This window comes from Alligator mississippiensis, chromosome 2 (genome assembly GCF_030867095.1).
Source record: "Alligator mississippiensis isolate rAllMis1 chromosome 2, rAllMis1, whole genome shotgun sequence".
Taxonomy (NCBI): domain Eukaryota; kingdom Metazoa; phylum Chordata; order Crocodylia; family Alligatoridae; genus Alligator; species Alligator mississippiensis.
Genome location: NC_081825.1, coordinates 200,067,772 through 200,089,679, shown reverse-complemented (window position 1 = coordinate 200,089,679; position 21,908 = coordinate 200,067,772). Strand labels below are relative to the sequence as shown.

At 40.4% G+C, this 21,908-nt stretch overlaps 1 protein-coding gene across 6 annotated transcripts in view; it reads left to right on the top strand.

Annotated features, from left to right (window-relative positions):
• GALNT18 (polypeptide N-acetylgalactosaminyltransferase 18) overlaps nucleotides 1–21,908 on the top strand; it is a 546,174-nt gene that overhangs the window by 369,643 nt on the left and 154,623 nt on the right. For all 6 annotated transcript variants that reach the window (XM_059722681.1, XM_059722676.1, XM_059722677.1 and 3 more), the window contains 2 exons: nucleotides 9,252–9,389; nucleotides 12,207–12,302. In XM_059722681.1, the coding sequence (XP_059578664.1) occupies nucleotides 9,252–9,389; nucleotides 12,207–12,302 (234 nt within the window). The remainder of the gene's footprint in view (nucleotides 1–9,251; nucleotides 9,390–12,206; nucleotides 12,303–21,908) is intronic.

The window sequence follows — 21,908 nt, the reverse complement described above, 5'->3', positions numbered from 1 at the left end:
CTGGCGTGCAAGCTGCGCCTTCCCTGGTGCTATGAAAATAATGCGCCCTCTTGGCGCTAGGGCACCCCACACTCTCTGGGGTCCCTGTGATTGAGGCCTCCTCCAACCCCTACAGCCTCACCCAAGCCTCCGGGTGTAATATACAGAGCCAAACGTAAACTAGAGCCTCCTGGCTATAACACAAACATAATGCCCCCAGGCTAAACCATAGTGCCCAATCCTCTCAGGGCTATCATGAGCTGTACTTGCCCGCCGGGCTTCTCCCCATATCTCGGCTGAGGGAGCTCCTGCCTCTCCGGCTGCTGGCAGAGAACTGCCAGCCTGGCCTCAGCCCTGAGCTTTATAAGGGCCAGGCCCTGCCTCCTACAGGCAGCTGGTTCCCCTCAGTTGCTCCAGCAACCCGCAGCTGTGCTCAATTGGCTCTGCCAGGGTTCTCTCCCTGGCAGTTTCTCCTCTCTAGGAGCAGGCACTAAGGTGCTCTGCGACACCTTCAAAGGCCAGATATCTATTTGGGATACATAAGTATTCCTGCCACGGACAAACTGAAATGTGTTCTATTGGTGTCAAGGTGGTTGTATCACTCTTGAATTGTATCACTTTGAATTTCCATAAAAGTAACTGTGAGCAAAGGTTGGTTTCTGATTCTAGGCTTTGTTGAGTTCTGCAAATGAATCTGCTATTTGCTTTGCTTGCATGCAGCCTTCTCCAGCTGTGTGCTGCCAAAGAAAATATCACAAAATGAACAAATGAACTTGGCAATTCATTTTATTTAATTTTATTTCTAATAAAAGCTCTCCCCAATCTCAGTGAACAATTTTGCAGCTGCAGTGAAATAGACATAATTTGTTGGTTGCAATTTTTGTTCCTAAAGAAAATGCTGTACATTGCCTATGGTAGTTTCACAAAACTACAAAAATAATTTTAGCAAGGAAACGGACACCTTCAGCTCCCTCTGAAGAGGAAAGTTCAAAAACAGTTGATGGTATAAAGGGATTTTAGTTTGATTGTTGCTAATAATGTTCTCCCAGGGATTGCAACCTTGATATAGTGGAGAGGTTTGTAAGCTACCAATGACCTTAAGAATGATGCTGTCTGGAGTTTCTACTCCTGGTAGGGTCACCCATGGTGGTAAGGTTGAGAGCAAGATTTCAAAGAGTAATAACAATCTAAAAATAAAAAATGTGCTCAACAACAGTGTGGGCAGATGAAGAAAAAATTCTTCACAATGGCTGCAAAGGTGGATGAAGGCTACCACAGAATAGAAACTTCCCATTGTCTAGTTTTTCCTTGCCATGAGATTAAAGTTTACTTCCTGCAAAATATTGTGTGATTGCTGATATGCGTTGGCATTCCCTCATTAAAAGAAGACATACAGAAGCATCTTTCTTCAATAGCAAGCATCTTTCTTCAGTAATGAAGCTTGCAGCCTGGAATGCCTACACCCTGATGGACAACCCTGACAGTGACTGATTGGAGTGAAGGATAGCATTTGTGCACAGAGAACTTATGATTTAATATTTATGTTGCTGCACTTAGTGAGACCATACACATAGGAAGGTGGCAGCTCAGAAAATAGTGGTGGCTGCACCTTGGAAAGGAACAGCAAAAAAAGACACACATCCACAGCACTAGTTTTGTTTTCAAGGCCAAGTTTGTTATTCAGGTGCTGGAATGTTTAGTTAGCACCAACGAGCATCTCATGACCCTTCATCATCAACTAACCAACAGACAACGTGCAACAGTTTTCAGCCGTAACCCTTGATGCAGTTGATTAAACAAGACTTCTTTTCTAAACTCAACTAAGTCCTGTCATCTGTCCCTAAAGAAGATAATTCTTCTTCACTATTTCAATATTAGAGTGGGCAGGGAGTCTGAGCTATGGAAAGGAACACTTGGAAAGCATGGGGTAGGGACGTGATCTCATCGTCACAAACTTCATATTCTGCCAAAGCAACAAATGGAGGATACCATGAATGCACTCCTGCTCAAAACACTGGCACCTGATTAACAACATTGTAGTGCATTCCCAGAAGTGTCATGTCCATTTCATCAGACCTATGACCAGCACAGATGACTGCTGAATAGATCATTGGATACAAATGTCCATTTGTATCGCCCAAAATGACCTAAACAAAATAAGCAACCAAGGAAGAGATTTAATAGTGAGTACTTGAAAGCCCCTACTAGAAATGATCATTGCCAACAGTGTTTCAGTGAGAAACTCTTGACAATATTGATCACTGGGAAAGCATCAAGAAATGCATCCATGAGGTGTGCAAAGAATCTCTACGTTTCTCCACAAAGAAACATTAGGAGTGGTTCAGTGAGAATGATAGAAAAAATCAAGTTTGCACTGGCCAAAAAAGAGAGCCATCAAAGAATGCTGTCGGAAGAATGACATAACACTAAACTGAGACGCAAAGAAAAAATTTGAGAGAAAAAGAACAAGTGGTGGGAGAGCATAAGTAAAGACATTCAAAAGTTTGCCAACAGCCATGAAATGCATAGTTCCTTCAGCACAATCAAAGCTATCTATGGGCCAAATCCACAAGAAGCCACCCCCTTGAGTTTAAAGAATGGAACACCACCTTTTAAATACAGCTCCGCCATCAACACATGGTGGAAGAATCACTTTCAATAGCTCTAGAACCAAGATTCTAACGTCAAAGACAATACCATTGAAACCATTTCACAACACCATTGCTTGCAGATCCAGCAACTTATCAAGAGGCCTTGAAATTCATTAAGCAGATGATGAGATCCCAAGCATGTGGTCCTAATGGAATACCAGTCAAAGTTTATAAGCAAGCTTGAAAAAAGCTCTCTCACTTACTACACATCGTGAACAGATTCCCAATGATTTTTAGAAATGCCAGGTTCATTACTATAATCAAAAAAGGAGATAGATCAGATTGCAGCACTTATTGTGGTATTGTACTCCTGTGTATAGCTGGGAAGATCCTGGCCTGCATTCTTCTCAATATATTAATTTTCCTTGTTGGGAAGATTCTACCTAAGTCCCGATATGGTTTCAGTTCACACAGAGGTACGGTAGATCTGGTCACTGTTGTTAGACACCTGCAGAAGTGCCATGAACAATACAGGTCAAGATGAACAACATGGCCTTTATTGACCTGACTAAGGCCTTTGAGTCAATCAACAAGGAGGTCAAATGGATGATCCTGAGGAGATTTGGTCTGCCAAAATTTGTTATCATTATCAGACTTCTTCATGATGACATGACAGGAGCCATCCTAAATAATGGGTTGGAAAAGGACCCCCTCACTATTAGTGCTGGAGTCAAGCAAGTATGTGTGATTCCACCAATACTCTACCATCTATATTACAGCTGTTCAAACTATCATTGTTAATAGAGTTTCATCTGTAGTCAGCATCCAGTATCAGGCAACGCATAGGGGGTGCGCGTGCACCCCCTGAGGGTGGCAGTACACCCCCTACAAAAAGGTGCTGCTGACATTGTCAGTGGCACCTGTGGGTGGTCCCTGTTCACCACCCCATCACCGCCACTGCCAGCAACATCTGCAGGCAGTCCACAACCCCTGCTGGCTGCTGCTGCCACTGCCGGCAGTGGCTGCAGGTGGTTACCGCCGTGTCCCCCCAGCTGCCAAGGACACGCGTCGTTCATGTCCAGTATCTTATGGACAGGAGTCTCTTTAATATCAACCAGTTATGTTCCAAATCCAAGATAACAAACACCTCTTTTACTGATCTTCAATTTTCTGATGATTGTCATGTGTGCCTACACAATTGAGGAGTTCCAGGTCACATGTATGAAATCCTTGGACTCTCTATTAACTTCACAGACACCACGATCCTTTAACAACCTTCCCCAAACCAATCAGCTCCTCCACATATTGTAATTAGAGGGCTGTGCTTGGAGAATGTTGAGTCTTTCACCTACCTGGTAGCCACCTTTCCCAAAAAATAAACATAAATTATGGTATTCAACACTAGATTAAATCTGCCAGTGCATTTTTTGAACATCTTTGAAATTGTGTCTTTGTTGATCATGATGTCAGGACCCAAACCAAACTTCTCGTCTAGAAGACTTTTGTCATCCCTACCTCATTGTATGGGTGTGAAACCTGGATGACAGATCAGAAACACTTAAAAGCTTTGGAACGTTAACATGAGCTATGCCTTTGGAACATCCCCTATATCAAATGGAAGGAGAGAAGAATGAATGCCAGCATTTTGGTTCAAGCAAACATCACCAGCATTGAAACCATGTCCCCAGTGACACCATGATGTACAGCAAGTCATCAATCATTTTGAGCAAACTCACCTCACTATGGAGGCAGATAGATAAGAGAGACAAAGGGAAAGAACTGTGTCACAGCATCACCAGGATCTACTCTTTCCTCTTGGAACTATTTGGAACACTGGGAACACTGCAGTTGAACATGCTAATCTCAGATTGGCCTCCTCAGTCATCTATGAACTCACCAGTGGCTTCCTTATTTACTGGAAGACTGTTGTCCCCCTATCAAGGGATTGCTGATGATAATGATGAGTTATGACCAGAAGATCTTGGTGGTCACTATAGGATAATTTAAAAAAAAATATTAGCTACAACTAATATAAAAGGATAGTGTTTTACATCAAAGCAAAATTTCCTTTGATAATGGGGAGATAGGGACTCAAGGGCTGACATGGAAGCAGCATTATACAGTACATCCCTTAAGTAATTATCTGTCCCTGTATGGAATTGTGCTCAAGCAGGAAATAAAACAGCAATGATAAATTTTCCCTATAGAGTAGCAAGATGGTGGCTTCATTTAAAAATCACTAATTTTAATCATGATTTAATCAGCAAAAAGAAAACCTTGATTAAAATCATAGTTATTTAATCTTGTACTTTTTAGGTAATTTCCTAAGGAAAGGTTGATTCTCATTATTTGGTAACTGAAGAGATGAACCATCCTATATTTACCCACATGTTCTTGAGTTTTGGAACTGTATCCCTGTGTCCCTGAAGAGTCACTGAAAATAAACCCTTCATATCAAACTAGAAACATTGGGGCAGTTCTGTTGTGTGTGTTGAGAGGGTGCAACATCAAGCACTACTGGCTGCATATGACTGTCGCTGTACTGTTCAAGAGATAGTTGTGGGCAAAGTTAATTGGCTCAGGCCCAGTGCTGCATTAATGTGGCTATACTAATTTAATTAGCTAGGAGAGATGGAGCTGTTTAGCATTAAGGCAATTAAACTAACCAGAATTGGAAATACTGTAAATTACTTTTGGTTCTGGGGCTTATAGGACATCTGGGACTGTCCTGGATTTTCCTACCTGAAAGTTGGTCGGTAGTTAGAAGCTATTAAAATATGTTGATTTGCAACTAAATATAATGCCTTTATGCAAAACTCAATAATTCTTTTAGCAAAAAAGGGTGAAATGCCATAGCTTTACACATTTATTTAAGCAGGTGTTCAGTTTACTGTTTACTATACATTTTCATATTCGCTTTACCTTTTTTACATTAGAAATTGGTGAATAAGGCATATCTTATTTACTGGATGATGTATTTCTACTCATGATTTGTGTATTTGAGTGGGAAATGAAATTCAGTTAAAATGCACAAAACCAGTTTTCTAAACTTGTTTATTAGTTTAATAAAATCACCTTAAATAGTGTGATGGGTCAGAAAAAAAGTAAGTTTATAAAAAATGCTTTGTTTTAAAACTGGTATATTAAACAAAAAATATCTTTAGTTAGTGAATTGAACTGCTTGTTTCAGGTCATACTGTCTTTCCAGGTTTTAGAGTTAGTAGATATCATTCTGTCACACCTTTCTACTTATATTTTTGAAGATGGAAACATGTTTTCCTGCTTTTCCATTTCTTGCTCAATTTCTTAATTTTGAACAAAGTGATATTTGAACCAAACTCGCTGAATAAAATGAAATGAAGAAAATTCTCACTGCACCTGAAAAAGAGGCTGCTGCTGTAACCCGATGGTTTAGAATTTCTCAAAAGTGTGGAGAAAAGAACAAATTACAGGGAGTTAGAAAACACTTATAGTGCCTCGGCTGGTCTGTGGGAACTGTGTATGTTCATTCTCTCCAGTAAGTAAAGGCTAACCCATGGCAGTTTAGCCCTCAGTGAAAGGAAGCTAAAGGGTAAGGGCTTGCCAACAGAAGCAGCGCATGAGGAGCATATTGTCTGCCAGCATTATTACTGGCAAGAAGACTTTATATGTACATGCATATGTACATGCTCCATGACCAAATCAGTCAGTAAAGAAAACCACCGTCATTAGAATGGGAGTTTTCCATTCTGTATTAAATATCAAATGGGAAGGAGAAATGCAGTCTGATGTTTGTACATAAAAAGTGCAAGTAAAGAGAATGAATGTCTACCTTAATGAAGCGACTTGAATTGACTGCTATAGTTGGGTAGTAAAGCTGATGGCCAAGTTTCTGTATCTGACTGAGTAGCATTAGTTCCAGTGCACCTTTCCTTAGCCTAAATCTTCTATCGGGGTGAAATATAAAATAGTGGCAATTTTCAAGCCAAAGAAAGTCTCTGAAAGGGGTAAAATGGGATGAGGGAGACACACAAAGTAGTATGTGGCAAAAAGATAAATGGCCTGCTCAGATATTGTTTTTAAAATGGACTGCAACTATAATTATATTACCTGGAGGCTGATGCAATATTGGTGCAAAAGAAGAGGCCTGGAACCCATATAGTGGAGTTGAAACTTGTCCACTTGAAACAGTGAGGGGTTGAACTGCTCCAACATGGGCAAGTGTTTAGTAGTACCTCTTTTTCCATGGACTAGTTCTCAGAGCTGCAGAATGCTCCTCAGTCAAATGTGTCCAATGATTTCAGAGCATCAGAGGCTCAATAAGAGAAGGAGGGGCTTCAGAGATAAGGTAATTCATAGGATGATAGGATCACAGAATGATTTTGTGATCTAGGTTGCTTGTTAACAGTCAGCAGTGGACAATTGTCAGTTCCACCCATGTGCTACACAGTAGATGGTACTAAATTTCTACACTTACCAATAGTTATTTGAAGTGCTGCCACAGGTTTCTTCTGTAAACTATTTTGTATAATGTAGCAGGAGTGAATATATTTAGCAAGCATTATTTAATTATAATCTTTAAATGGAAACACCTATATGTAAAACCAGTTGCCATTCCTTCAGCTTTTAGCAGACAGACCTCAACGTGCACAGGACACAACAGCAGTTGGCACTAGCTGGCATCTTGGCAGGGACTCTCATCAGAGATGAAGAATGAGGACAGAAACAGAATGTCTCCTACAGATGTAAATGGTTGCCTCCATGTTAAATTCAAAGCATATTCTTGGGGTCAAATGAGAAAATGTACCCCACCATTGCCTAAGTGGCAGGACTTTAATTTACCTTTTGCCTACACACAAGCTACATACAATGGCTACACACAAGCTGGTCTTTCCTATACCCAAGCTAGGTGTTACATGTGAGTGCATTTCCTTTCTAGTTGCTTATCAAGATCCAGTTGCATGTTTGTTGGTACCTGGTCCCATTGAGTACTCACATACAATGCAATCTGAAAAGCAGAAGGGGCTAGTATGCTAGTTCTCATGGAAAAGGAATGGTTATGCCGTGGAGCCCAGAAGAGGAGCAGCTGAGGCTTATTATAATATAATGAGGTTAATGGCTAGATCATCAGAGGCCACAGGGATAGCAGGTATACATAAAGACACAGGTCAGGAAGGGAAACGTGTTCAGTGGAGTGTTGTGATCTGACAGTGAGAAAATAGGCTGGTGAGATCTCCCATAGTTTTGGAGGTCCAAGAAACATTCAAATGGAAGTTCTACATGCTATCCCATGCAGTAAACCACTGTGTACAGGAGATTTTTGTTGATCAGCTTCAGGTTGACTTGTAATTATTGAATGCTTGAGGTGGGGCTCCAAGGGGCTCTGGCCACTTGCTTTTCCTTTCTGAGAAGAGCGATACATTTGTAATTTTTATGACAGATTTCCATAAGGAAAAATGATTTCTGTTAGAGACAGCTCAAGTTGGAACAGTTTATGGCAAGCCTTCAATAGGTCCAAAATATTTTGTTAATACACCTTTCTAATAGAAAGCCAAATTTACTTTAGTGAGAGTCAGGAAATGCCTTCATTATAAAACACACTTGCTTCAGAATACTGCTAATTACACAATGCATGGTACAAAATGCAGTTTGTGATTCAGCTCATAAAACTAGGCTTTTATAAAGCTATCCAGTGGGGGGGAAAAATCATTATTTCCAGTGTTATTTTGAAGTTCTGTTCTCAGTGGATGACAAAGACTCTTTGAGCATTTATGATTCAGCCAAGGCTTCCTGATTAACCAAATAGATTGTAAGATTTCCCTGTGAAGATTATTTATACTATGTTTGGTTCTATTATATTGAGGTATGTGCAAGAACATAATTTACAGTAAAATGTCTCATTTTTCTTTCTGTCAGATAGCAGCTATAGATTTGCATTTAGATCCCTCTCTAAAAATTTCTGCTGCATGATTTTAATGGAATAAATTATTGATCTCTGGTTCAGAGTCTTTATGAAACTCATGTTTCACAAACTCCATAACACTGTCATACCAACTGAGGCTAGCCAAAAAAGCAGAAGATAATAAAAAAGGGGAGGGAAAGGTTTTGCAATATTGACTAAAGTTGTCATGATCATATCAAATGGGTTGATTGATATTTCAGAAAGGTGATCAGGACACCTAACCTTCCCAATGGAACAACACAGCTGGACTACAAAAATGGCTAGAAAAATGGAATACGTTAATGAAAAGGCCACAATTGAACACCAACAATAAGATTGTTTCCATGGCAACATACTACCTGATGCCAATTATTTTTGGATTTAGAAACTGCCTGGAAATTAGAGAGGACTAGGGAATCACGGCTACATTCATTAAGAGCTGTATCTAAAACCCATTGACTTAAATGGGAGTTTTTGTACTGACCACAATGAGCTTTGAATCAGGCCATCAAACTCTGAGCTGTATTTATACTACAGTGGTATGCATCCTTTTAAATGGAGCACTTGTTTAAATGTCTGTTGACAACAGAACCACTTTATAGCAAGGTTGTTAATCAAGGAGAGATGCCATTGTTTTTTGTTATGATTCTTCTTGACCGTGCACCCAGAAGCAGGCAAAGTTTGGTTTTACATGTGTGAACAGTTTTATACTGGAAGAATTTCTTTTATGTTACTGTTTTTCTGACCCTTTATATATGTAGGATTCTGGAATTGACATTGGTGATATTTCTGAGAGGAAGGCCCTGAGGAAAAAGCTCCAATGCAAGACCTTTAGGTGGTATCTTGTTACTGTGTATCCGGAAATGAGGATGTACTCGGACATCATCGCCTATGGGGTGGTAAGGATCCTCTTTATCTTGATTGTTAAATAAAAGTAAAATAGTGAAAATATTTTTTTCAATAATGTATGGTTCCAGATAAAAGAACCAGGCCAATCTAGGAATCACTAGTTAAATTGATGGACTGGCTGCTTATTTGATAAACTGCTGTGCTACAGTAGTTCATGCGAATACATTCCTGTATATTATTTCCTTTCCTGTTGTTCTTCTAAGGTATTTCATTAAAGTGTTGCATATACTTTATTAGAAGCTGTAAAGCTGTCAGCTGGAAAGTATTTGGTTTGTGTGTGCTTCGTTTTGCAAATGCAAGCTCCTTAATACAATAGCCAAATGTTGTATTTCCATTCTCAAATAGGCATGTCTGCACCTAGGGGTTATCATTGACATAACTTACTGTTTATCTTATGAAAGCACTTAGAACTCTAATTGAAACCGGGGCACAGTTGTCTTGGCAATGGACTGAAGCCAGCACTCAAGCCTCTCTTCATCTCAGTCTTTTCTTCATTTCTTCTCTTTCACTTATTTCCTAAGCTTATAGCGGAGGAAAGGTTAAATAGGTGGTGGAAAATGCAAATCAGCTGCTAGCTCCAGTTTTGAAGATCAGAATGAGCCCAGCACTAATCAGACAGATCTTATTTTCTTTGTTTTTGTGGATGGAGATTTTTTTTCCAGTACAAAAATGCTGCTTTTATTATAACAGGAAATTGGAATCCACACGTATTTCATTAATTGGTCAGCTACAGACTCAGATACTATCATGCCATGGTGCGACATTGTAACCCCAAGTATTTCTGTGCTGCATTGTGAAGTTTGATGTAGAGATATCTGAATTATCTTTAAAGCTGAGCTGTTTCAAATACTGGTAACAGCCTAGCTAAGACTATAACAGAGCTCAGTGTGGTTTAGCTTGCCCTGCTTCTTGGCTAGGTTTCACAGCTGGTGTTGAACTCCATGTTACTATGGCTACAGTGTTTCTGGGACCTGAGCTAGCTTAACGCTAGCATGAGAATCTAATCTATATCACAGTCCACAGTATAGACAGACCCATATGCAGTACTTGAGCTAAGAAGTGAGCCATCTGTGATAGAACAGGATTAAGTACACCTGACCATGTGTACACGTGCCAGCTACACAGATTTCAGTTTTATGCCTTGTAGCAACACTAATGTTATGCTAAACCATTTTATTTGAACTATCCACAGGGTACCCTATCCCACAATTTACAGAGTCAGTGTGATTTCATAATGCCACCAGTGTACACTGGGGCAGCAGTGGGTGGACTAATTGAAATGTTTCACATGGTTTAGATATGCACTGGCACTAAAGATGGAAGAAGACCTGTAGAAGAAATAAGGAAGGAAGGAGTAAGGTCAGTCAGGAAGACAGCAGACATTTATTCATTTAAGTGATATAACAAGCATAATGCAGATAGGAACAAGCTTGAGCAATCAACAGAAAGGTAGAAGGAAGAGTAGTATGGATGGATCAAACTGGCACCAGGTATCCAGCAGTTTCAATGAGAAGAAAGATTTTTTTGGCTAAACTACCTGACTAAAAAGAATAATTTAATGTTTAATTCCCAGTTTGGTCACCAATTTCCTGTGTGACCTTGGCAAATTCCTCTCTGTCTCTTGGTTCCCCATTTGTAACATGGGAATAAGAATACTTTCTTTCTCTCACTATTTCTATATCAAGCTTTCCTTGGGCAAGGACTCTCTCACAGTGTAAGTTCAATGTCTAACACAATAGAGCTCTCAACTTGGTTGGGGTCGCTGAATGTAACTGCAGTAGAAATAAAAATAATGTGTACCTTTTGACCTGTCCCTCTTATGGAAACAGTACTACATCACGTGACACTAGGGAAATGTCATTAAATGAACCAATTTGACCCAATGTCTTTAAGAACAATAATTAAAAACATAAACTTTCTTTGCTTCACACTGTAAGAAATACATTATTTCAAGAAAGTATAGCCCTCTCTGCTTCCCATGCATGTAACACAGAAGATAACTCTAGGCCACCTACATTGTTGCTCGGTCACTTGTTTTAGTCTCTATCTCAGAAGATGAAGGTTCTCAGAAGTTCTTCAGAATGTAAATTGTCTATATTTCCAGTGAGGCACCCAACAAAGCCTTTTATCGTTTTTGAGAAGGGAAGCTCATTCAGAAGCTTAGATAAATTGTTCAAGGAATCCTTTTGTTCTTTGTGCTTGCATGGATTGTGTTCTTCTGAACTTATCATTTGACAGATCTTACTATGAAAATGTAAATAGTGGAGGACACCTTATGGTCATGTTTAATTGGCACCAGGACAATCATCTAAAGTGAATAGAAGAAATATCAGAAAGCTCTTCTTTTTTCATTATATTTTGCAGTTTATTTTCTAAAGAAAGAATTAATATTCAAGGTGTAACATGTATTTTAAAGGCAAGAAAGGAGAGGAATTTTTCCCCCCGTGCGCCTTAACTCACATTACTGGCTGAATTTATGTGGATCAGCTAAGGGTTACGTGCAAGTATGCCAGTTGTGAATGCCTTTTGAAGATTTGGCCCTGGAAGAGTTGAATAGGACCCAATGCAGTGCTACTGAAATCAGGGGGATTCTCATGGATAAAGGAAGAACTTGGCCAGCTGCATTTTTTTCAAATGCATTCTTAACCTCACTTAGATGAGTGCCTTCAATATGCCCATTGTCCACACTCTGGTGATTATGATTTTATTAAAAAAAAAAAAAAAAGGGAGGGGGATATGATTGAATATAATTCTTGGTCTTCTAGTATAACACACATTTGTTTTCCTTTTCTCTGTATGTATTGCAGCTGCAGAATTCCCTAAAAAGTGATTTGTGCCTTGATCAGGGGCCAGACACAGAAAATATTCCAATCATGTATATCTGCCATGGAATGACACCACAGGTTAGTATGACTAATGATCTCATATATTGCTGCTGCTCTTAGTGCACTGTGTAGGAGGAACCATATTGTAACTGTCAATGTTTTTTCCAGCTACAGTACCTCCTTAGGCTGTTTATTAGCCATTTTATAGAAAATTGGAACATTATTTGTGCCATAATGTTGAGAATCACTGGTGTATTAATTAGTGCTTTGACAAGAAAGCTTATTTATTCATTTTGGAAAGGGATAAGCAACAAGAGGAAAGAATTAGAGCTACATTTACCAGGAATTGTTGGCATTAGTTTATATTATTGATCTTTTTTAACTGTGCCCCCCATATGACTGAACAGTATTTTTGGAGGCTTTCTATATATATTTAAAGCAATATTTTCTTATTTCAGTTGCTGTATTTACTATTTTATTCCATCAGATTTGAAATGTTTCAACCCTGTACTTCCATTTTCCTCACAGAATGGTAGTAAAAAAAAAGTGAAAGCCTTTCATTAAAGGATTTTCTTATAGTCCCTAATGCATGTTCATTATTCAGTATATGCCAAAGACTTAAGTTATCAAAGTCACTGCATTTTCTTATGCAACTGCTGGATTTAATAACTAAACAAAGCAAGGGGGTTTACAATGTAGACTTCCTTGCGTGGCTAACAATTTGGGCATGAGTAAAAGCATTCTTGGCAAGTTTGACAGCAAAAACTGTATGCTGCATAGTCCAAAAGGTACTTGTCAAAAAACAGACCATACAAATTACCTGAGATTGTGAGATAATTTTAACTAAAATGTGAAAAGGAAAGAAGTCCTATATATGAGGGTGATTGAAGGCATTTACTCTGTCCTTCCTTCTTTCCCAATTTGTGCTTTTTTCTACTTGACAGTAACGATCAGTTGAACACTTAGTTGAAAAATTTGTGTGTGGTTTTTATGCAAGCATTGTACAAAAGAGCCTTCTTATCCTTCATTTAAATAAACATGGGGGATGTAGCAGGAATTTGAATTGATTACCCAGCAAGGGAGGATCATAACACAGGTAAGGCGTAAACAAATGCACATCAAAAAGCTAATGGTGACCTTCCATACCTGTATACCTTAATGAGCTGGGAATTTAAACTTGATAAAATAGTGGGTCTGATTGTTTAATTCCTTGCAAAGTGTTATGCTCTGCATTTTCAGCTCTGCACTGTCACCATTACTGGGAGCTTTAATATTGATCATGAGTGGGATCATGCTTGAGTAAATTATGAATGATGAAGAGAAAAATATCTGAAAGTCCCATCTATCACGTTCACTCACTGCACAGGCTGCAGCTTATTTTTCACATAATTATGCTGATAACAAGTGTTTGCCTCCAGGAGCTTTTTAAGCTGGTCCTCACTGTTAGCTAAGTAACTACCTATCTCCCGTGTAATTCATAAGTTTGCTACAGTCATTATTCTTCACCTTCTGGGAAGGTGCCATAATTCTCTTTGGCATATCATCTCTGATAACCACACTCTACATTCACTGTCATAAGTTCAAATTTAAAAAAATTAATTATAGTTAAAAGGCAAACATGAAAAGAGCCCCTTTAATTAGCACCATTCAGTGTTCACCACCCATGAATGTCTGTTGACACTTTTCGTTCTGCATAAAAGAGACCATAGTAAAAAAATTATATAGATAAAGTGAGGGGTGGGGGTGGGGGGAGGATGACACCTCATCAACAGGAGCATGATCTTTCTATCATTATAAAGTTAATCGCATTTCCTTACCAATTAACATGCATTTTTGAAGCAAAGACATGGTAAAGCAAATAAAAACTCCATCCAAGATTATAAGATAGGGGAGGTCTCTTTCTCAAAGGGGGAGCTTGCTTCACCTGCATGGTAGAGTCCATGTCCTTGGCCTAACTGTGTACTGTTTTGATAGTACAAAGTGCTTGCTGTTGATTCAAGAGGCCTCAGGAAAACTTCCTGTGTGAAGAGAGAATTTGTAGGTTGTTGTGCAGAGCGATGCTCTTTCTCCATCCATAACATATCATTCAGTAAACATGTCTTAAATGCCCTAAAACAGGTGCTGACAGGGAATCAGTTCCACACTCCATTGTATTGAATGACCCTACATTTGTCTTCCTTTATGTACATGATGCATTAACAGGTGTCACAATCCCAAATATGCCTCAGAAAGTTACTAGATGCTTTTTCAGGATTGTGCCTCAGATAGTTTGGAAATCAACACAGCCAAATCCAAGGTATTGTTTTTTGTGAATGGAACGAAAAATAACCTTGGTTTTCACACAAAAGAAACTAGAGTTGACTTTTTCTTTAAATACCCTGGAGTCTATTTTAGCAAAATATCTGAGCTGGAATAAGCACATTGAAATATTAAACACTAGAACAAAATAATCCCAACACTAGAGAAAAATAATTGCTGGGTAGAGTTTTATTCTTTTACAATAAGATGGGCAGAGTAGTAGTTCTGGCAACACTAAAGGGCTATAGATTTAAGGTAGATTCTGTTTCATTGTATGAAGCAGAATTTTGGACTGCTGACCTTATGGTATACCCAAGAACCAAAAAGATTTTTAATTTCTTTTTAAGTAGGCTTTTATCTCTACCTAATTCTACAGTGGGAGAGAGTGCAGGGGTTCATGTGTTCTGAAATCAGACTGATAAATGTGAGCACTTTACCTCAATTAAGAAGTCTAAGCTATTGGATGAAGATTAGATTTTTTACACATGCCAAATATCCTAAGAAATGCATTCCAGAAACCCCTCCTTTGCCAAATAAACCCACCAGACAAATAGCCTGGAAAAAATACTGAGGACCATTGACCCAGTATTCCCCTGTATTTAAAATGGGACATTCATTTAACAATTAAAGATGCCAGCATGCATACATATAGTGTAGTACATACAGTTCAAGCAGTGATACTATTTTGAACGTCCCCTTTTTATAAGATTAATAAAGGCTCCTTTGGCTTAGAAACCTACCTGTCTGCTGTGCAAAACTACAAATGAGAAACCACGACTAGATTGAGATTCACTCTAATGAGATCTGCAGTTGTCATAGGCAGGTGGTGTCAAACCCCACATTCAGACAGACTATTTTCTTGTATTAAAACTGAGATAGATGGTTTAAATCACTAAGTGTGGTCTTGTTTGTTATTTCAAAAATAAGAGGAAAATTGATCCATTATTGGAACATTTAAATACTGGGCTAATGAATAAAGCAACCTGGCTTCTAACAGTTCAGAGCCTTTTCTATACCCCTTAGGTGTATTTGTGTTACTTGCACAAAGAATAAGGGCCAAAATCAAATAGGATTTTCCTGTTCAGTTTTATTGTCTGCTGTTTTGGTTTATTTCTTCGTTTATATCATCATACACAATATTCTGTTTTAATTTAGCATAAAATAGTAGAATTGATCATTTTACTCTGTTTTTAGCAAAAAATATAAATAGTATAAATGCTGCTATTCTATTGTATTTAATTTCTATTGTTCATTTTATTGTATTCTTTTGGTGAAAGCTATAAATAAACTGCTGCTACTACATTAAACATCACCTTACATCATGCTGGCAGCTCAGAAGGATATTACCAATGGCCAAGGGCCAACACAAGTTAGTCCATTCCCAGTGTTCTACCTTGGCATGTCAAGTTTTGTGCCTTTTTTAATTGTTTTCTGAATATGTAGCACCCCAATCACTGCATCTGAACTTCCAGCTTCTGGGCCCTTCCATAATTTTTTTAGTCTTTTTATGACCAAATTCTGTGCTGATGAAAACTGGCACAGCTCCATTGAGTTCAACAGAGGTGCACTGATTTACATCAGCAGAGAATCTGAATTTATGTAGTTTTGTAAAATGAAAACAATTGAGGAAAAAAAAGGAGGAAATATATGGACAGCTATACTGATTGTGATATTTGTGAAGAGCAAAAAAAATTCAGCTCTTTCTACATTATTAGATGCACTGATTTAGTTGCAAGCATACATGTGTGTGTAATGTTACTGAGCACAAAATATACAGTAACATCATTTCAGTCAAAGTAATTATTTGCTGGACTCATGGATTATTTATACATGTGCTCCAGGAGTGGAGAGGAGGCACTTAAATTAGAGTGGTCCTGAGAACAGCTCTGTCACAACCCAAAGTTGTGATTTTTTGTTTGTGTGTGCGCTTCGGCACCGCTAAATTATTTCCCGCCAAATTTGTCGCTTTCTTTGCACAGTAGAGTTCTCTGCTGCTAGAGAGAACTCTGGTGCAGCGGGGGATTTCCCTCCGGATTGCAGCTTCTTTGCAGTGTGCATCTCTTTCTTGCACCGTAGTGATACACATTGCAAAGAAGTTCTCGCCATTTGTATTAGGATCCGCATCATGTTATTGGCCGATTCCTAATTTAGGCACACGTGGCAGCTAGCGATTGGCTTGCTAGCCATACAAAAGGCTTGGGTAGTTTCCGCCCAAGCCAGAGGAGGGAGGAAGAGAGAGAGATTCTGTGTGAAGATCTCCAAGCGCTGCGGACCCTCGCGGACTCAACGCGTCTCCCCTAAGCAGGCAAAAGAGGCAATAGAACCGAGTCTACGGAGCTTTCGCTTCTCGCCTCTCCCCGTCGCCAAGCGCAATCCTAGACGTATCCCTTTCCTGTAATTTCGGACCCTGCGGAGCCTAGCAAACTCCGGGGAAAACTTATCAGACCCGCGGAGCCTGAATAACTCTGGGGAAACTTTTTGAACCCAACTTAACCGGACCCGCGGAGCCTAGCAAACTCTGTGAGAGCAATCGATTTGTCAGAGTCCTCCAACGAGGGTTCAAGCAGGAGCTGTGCCTGGAAGCTTGTCCAGCCTACACCAATACCATCTTTGGGTGTAAGTAAACAATCTTTTCAATCAACCATTATGCCTCCGTAACTAATTCTAACTCGCGTGCGCTAAACCGCTTCGCGGCTCTCTCCCACCCCGCATGCCCGGGCTGCCGGCCACAGCCCGCGTGCACTGAAGACGGGTCCGGTACGACCCCGGTTCGCCCCCGGCTTGCCCATGGTGGCCAGAATGGGATCGGAATCACTGCCGCGCATGGCGACGAGGGCGGGATGGGGGCCCGGCCCACACAAGCTCTAATTAAAGCGCCTGGAGCATCTCTTGTATCAGCACCCCTGTGCTGAAAAATGGTGGCAGGGCACTTTCAAGCTTTAGTTAAAATGCCCCTACTGCCGTTTTTCAGCGTGTGGACATCGATACGCAAGATGCTGGAGTCTGCTGGAGCATGGTAACTACCGTGCTCCACCAGACCCGATTAATCAAGTCTGCTCTGACGCGCTGTAATTACAGCGCAGCAGAGCAGTCTCATTGCTCTTGTATAGGTACTCCAGATGCTGAGAAAATGCTGCATAAAAGTTGAGAATAAATCTTTAATTTGTGTATCCTAGCAATGGAGTATACCCAGTGATAGATATGTAGCCAGGGAGACCATTTTAACTCATTTAAAGAATTTTGATAGCTATTATAATTGCATCTCTAAATCTTTGTTTCCATCAGATTTTCCTTTGAATAGGAATAAAAGCATAATGCCGGTAGGACTTTAAAAACTCTGTATTCATTGTCTCATACATCCTTAAGTCAGGATGTGGAATGAAGGGAAAAATACAGTTTGGCAGTGATGGGTAATGGCAGAGGGATTCAGAAACCCACAATCAGAAACATTGGGATAAGAAAGGATGGGAGAGAGGTGATTAATGAGTTGGGAGAGAAAGCTAGTTTGGGGCCCTTAAAAGGGCGATATTCAATTGATGTAAATTGATAGCGCTCTATTCTCATCTAAAGTGTTAATGGCAGAAGTCAAGTATCAAGGTTGTAGCCATATTGGTCTATAGGCAAAAGGAATCAAAACTCATGGCAGAGGTGATATCTTTTATTAGATCAACTAGATATTTGCAAAAAAAAAAAAATGTTATTTGCAAGCTTTTGAGCACAGGTACCGTTCATCAGGCCACATTTTAGCCACTTTTAAAAATGAAAACATTGTAATTTTACAAGAAGGAAGCACAATCTAATACCTGAAACCTGAGACCCTACTCCTGCCTTTGTTTGAGCTAATTTGCTTCCTAACAGAACACAGAGATACCTCTTCACAAAAGAAATTCCTGCCCAGAAAAGCATGCCATCTTTCAACTGTTATGTGAATTATGAAACATCATAACCTGCATGGCAGAAGTAGAATTTGCCATCTCTTTATTCTTGCCTGTACAAGGAAGTGACATGGTGTTGAAATAGAATGGCCATGCATTCAGAAAGAGGAGAAACCAAGGGAGGAGGAAAAACAGTAAGAGAAACTTGTCTACAGTGACAGGATATGGGTTGTCCTCTTCATATCCTCCATCTGATCCCACCTCCCCACAAAATAGAAAGGGCTGAGAAAAATGTATTTACCAGATTTTCTTGCATACTACATACCCTAAAAATAACATGTACCTCCTTTTTGGGAAGGCAGAATGAAGAGAAAAAGTTTTTTTTTCCTGAGTTATGGCTGTATAGAGCAGAGACTGAACATAATTTTCAGATCACTCACTCACTCTCCCTGTCTTTCTTTGGTAAAAGCTACAACTGTAACACTACCACAGCCAAATTGTCAGCAGTTCTTGGCTACTCCACCCAAAGTTAAAACTGTAGCTGCTGCTGAAGATGGGACTACAGGACAGCTCTGTGATTTTGAAAAGAGCTAAAAACAGCCTGCAGGACTATGAAACAGGAGGGCAGAGACTAGGAGATGGTAACAGATATCAACATTGCTGAAGTATAAATTAATTAGTGGAATAACAAGACTGTTAAAAAGGACTGAGTTGCTAAAGCCTCTGGAGTGAAGGGCAATTAGCAGAAATCAAATAGATTATAATGAGCCAGGAAGTCAATTGACTCTATCAGCACTGCCTGAATAGAATTGTCACTGCTGCTGCTGGATAGTTGGTTGGGGTGGTGCATGTGGGCCTTGCAGGGGGTGGTGGTAGCCCATGTGGGGGCCATTTGGCCCCTGTGTAGGGAGCCGTAGCCCCTGTGGGAGGGCAGCAAAATATATATTTATGTTTCATGAATTTATGAATATGTGTATTTAGAGTTCACTTTATTATGATAGAGGCACTGGTAGGCTTCCACATTGCTTTGACACTGTAGATATAGCAATAAATCATTGCCTAACTGATCGCTGTCTCTGTCTCACTCTCTCTCTCTATCTTTATAGTGGTCTTTTGTTTTACTTGTGGAGGAACATGGATTTTTGGGGGTTTTTTTGCAGAATGACTTTGGGATTTTCTTTATCAGGGATTTCTCAGTTTTCCAATAGGGAACACCAGAATTCCTGCTAGGGTGGCCAGTGGCAGGACCCTGCCTGCTCAGAGCAGGCACCTTGGACCCATCTGGCTGTGGCTGACTTCCTGGCCAAATGGGGCCAGGAGGACATGCTTTGACAGTTCAAAGCAGGCCACCACACCCAGAACATCTTCCGGGCAATAGCTGTCCCGATGGCTGGGCAGGGGCCACACATGGCAGTAGTGCCGCACAGAGGCCAACCGTGCAACCACAGCCCACTGGCAGCTGGACCAGAGGGGCAGATGCCTCTACTGGCTGTGCAGTCCCCATCTGGGTCTGGTACATGTGCAGCAGGTCACAGCCAGGCAGCAGCCCCCCCTGCCAGACTGCTGCAGTGGGTAAAGGGTGCAAGGAACTCTCAGGTCTGCTTCAGCAGTCCAGCTGGCACGGGGTAGTGTCCCCTCATATCAGCTGGCTGGGCCTCAGAAGCTCCTGAGAGCGAGTAGCCCTGAGCTACTTGCCAGGACAGCTTTTTGACTGATGGGGCCAGGACAAGGCAGCTTTTTATACTGCTGGGGACAGCACAGGTGCTGGCCCTGGGCTGTAGCTCATCCTGGCTGCAGATCCGGGAGGAGCCAAGCAGGGTTATTTTGCCCCAGGTGGCACAATTTGCTCCGCAACAAAGTGCATGTCCAGGCACATGCACTGAAACAAAAAGCCCCAGCTCGAATTTGCACCACTTCTATTTGAGCTGCTGCAAGCACTTGCATGTGTGGATGTGCCCTTGATGTCCAGATGCTCAAGAATCTCGAAGACATCATATTTAATGGATGGTTGTACTGCATCCTAAAATATCTATCTCACCAGGCTTTCTCTATTCTACAGTAATGCTGCTACCTAAAACTGAATGGCAGTGACTTCCCCAGCCACCAAAACTGCTGCTCTTCTCAATTGCTTAGTGAGTGTTTCTCCCCACCCCCAGCAAGGGACATAGTTCTGTTTTTTGGATCTCTCAAGTATATTTTAATAAACTATATACTGTCCTCGTAATGGCCAGAGATTGACAGTGCTTTCATCCTCCTGCTTTGCGTGTGGCAAGTTAGGATGTTCTTGATGTCTTGGGGCACTGTGTCTGATAGTTGTGGATAAGGGTTGCAGTTATAAGAATAGGTTAGGCAAGGATGATCCTACTCTGATTAGGGAGGTGTACTAGATAACCTCCTGAGGTCCTCTCCAGGCCTACTTTGTAAGTCATGTTGCTTTTTGCCTTAGGACAGCTGAGAGAGAAAAATGATGGTGGCCCAGCTTCCTTCTTTTTCCTCTAGCTCTTGGTTCTGTTTTCTGTGGCTTAAGGGAACAGGATAGGGGACTGAGGGAGGTGAGATCAGCATGGAAAAGGAGAGCAGTCTGTGATATGATGGTGGAGGGAAATGAAGAGAGAGGCAGGTGAAAGGCAAATTGATATTGAGGGAGTAGAGGAAGGAAAGGGAAGTGAAATGTGGAAATAAGGGAAAAATAAGAAACAAGCAGGGAAACTTCAGAACAGAAAGTTTTGTATGTGTCTTCAAATTGTTCCGGTATGCAACTGAGTACAGTTTGACCAGCAGAGGCCTTATCTTATTCCCACTGAAGTCAGTGGTAAAACCATAATGCCATAACACAGCATTAGATATTTCAAGTAAAGCTTATTTCTAGCGCAGTGTGCTGATTTTGCACTAAAACTTGAATCTTTCTTGTAGTTACAATAAATACATGCACCACGCACTCTGCTGCTTTCTCTGTGAATCCCTTGAGACTAAATATCTGTTCAGTCTTTCCATGACCTTGCCCCATGTTCTTTCAAGGAAAACTAATCACAGTACATTACTTGCACAAGAGCATGCCATTGAATCATAATTTGGAAAAGACTTTCCTCAGTAGAGGATGGAATACCATATCACTTGTTGCTGTATAACCATTGTATGTTCAATAAATGTCATTAGTTGGTGAGGTTTCATCCTCAAAATTGAGCAATTAAAAAGAAAGGGCATCATGTTTCCTCTCTTTCAACAATTTCTGGCTCATATTTGTCTTAATTTGGCTAAGTAGCTAGCCCAGGAACTCCTCCAGGGATGTGATAGTCCCTAAAGCAATTAGGGATTGAGAAGCTGAATTTAAAATCAAGAACTAAGGCACTTAAGTTAGAGAGGTGAATTTGGCAGACTACAAGGGAAAAAACACATGCAGGCAAGAACAGAGTTTGTCTTTCCAGTCCCTGGATGAGTTGTCTGTAGCATGGTGTCAGCTACAAATAACTGGCTAGATCTTCATCTGGTTTAAAATAGCATAACAGGTATT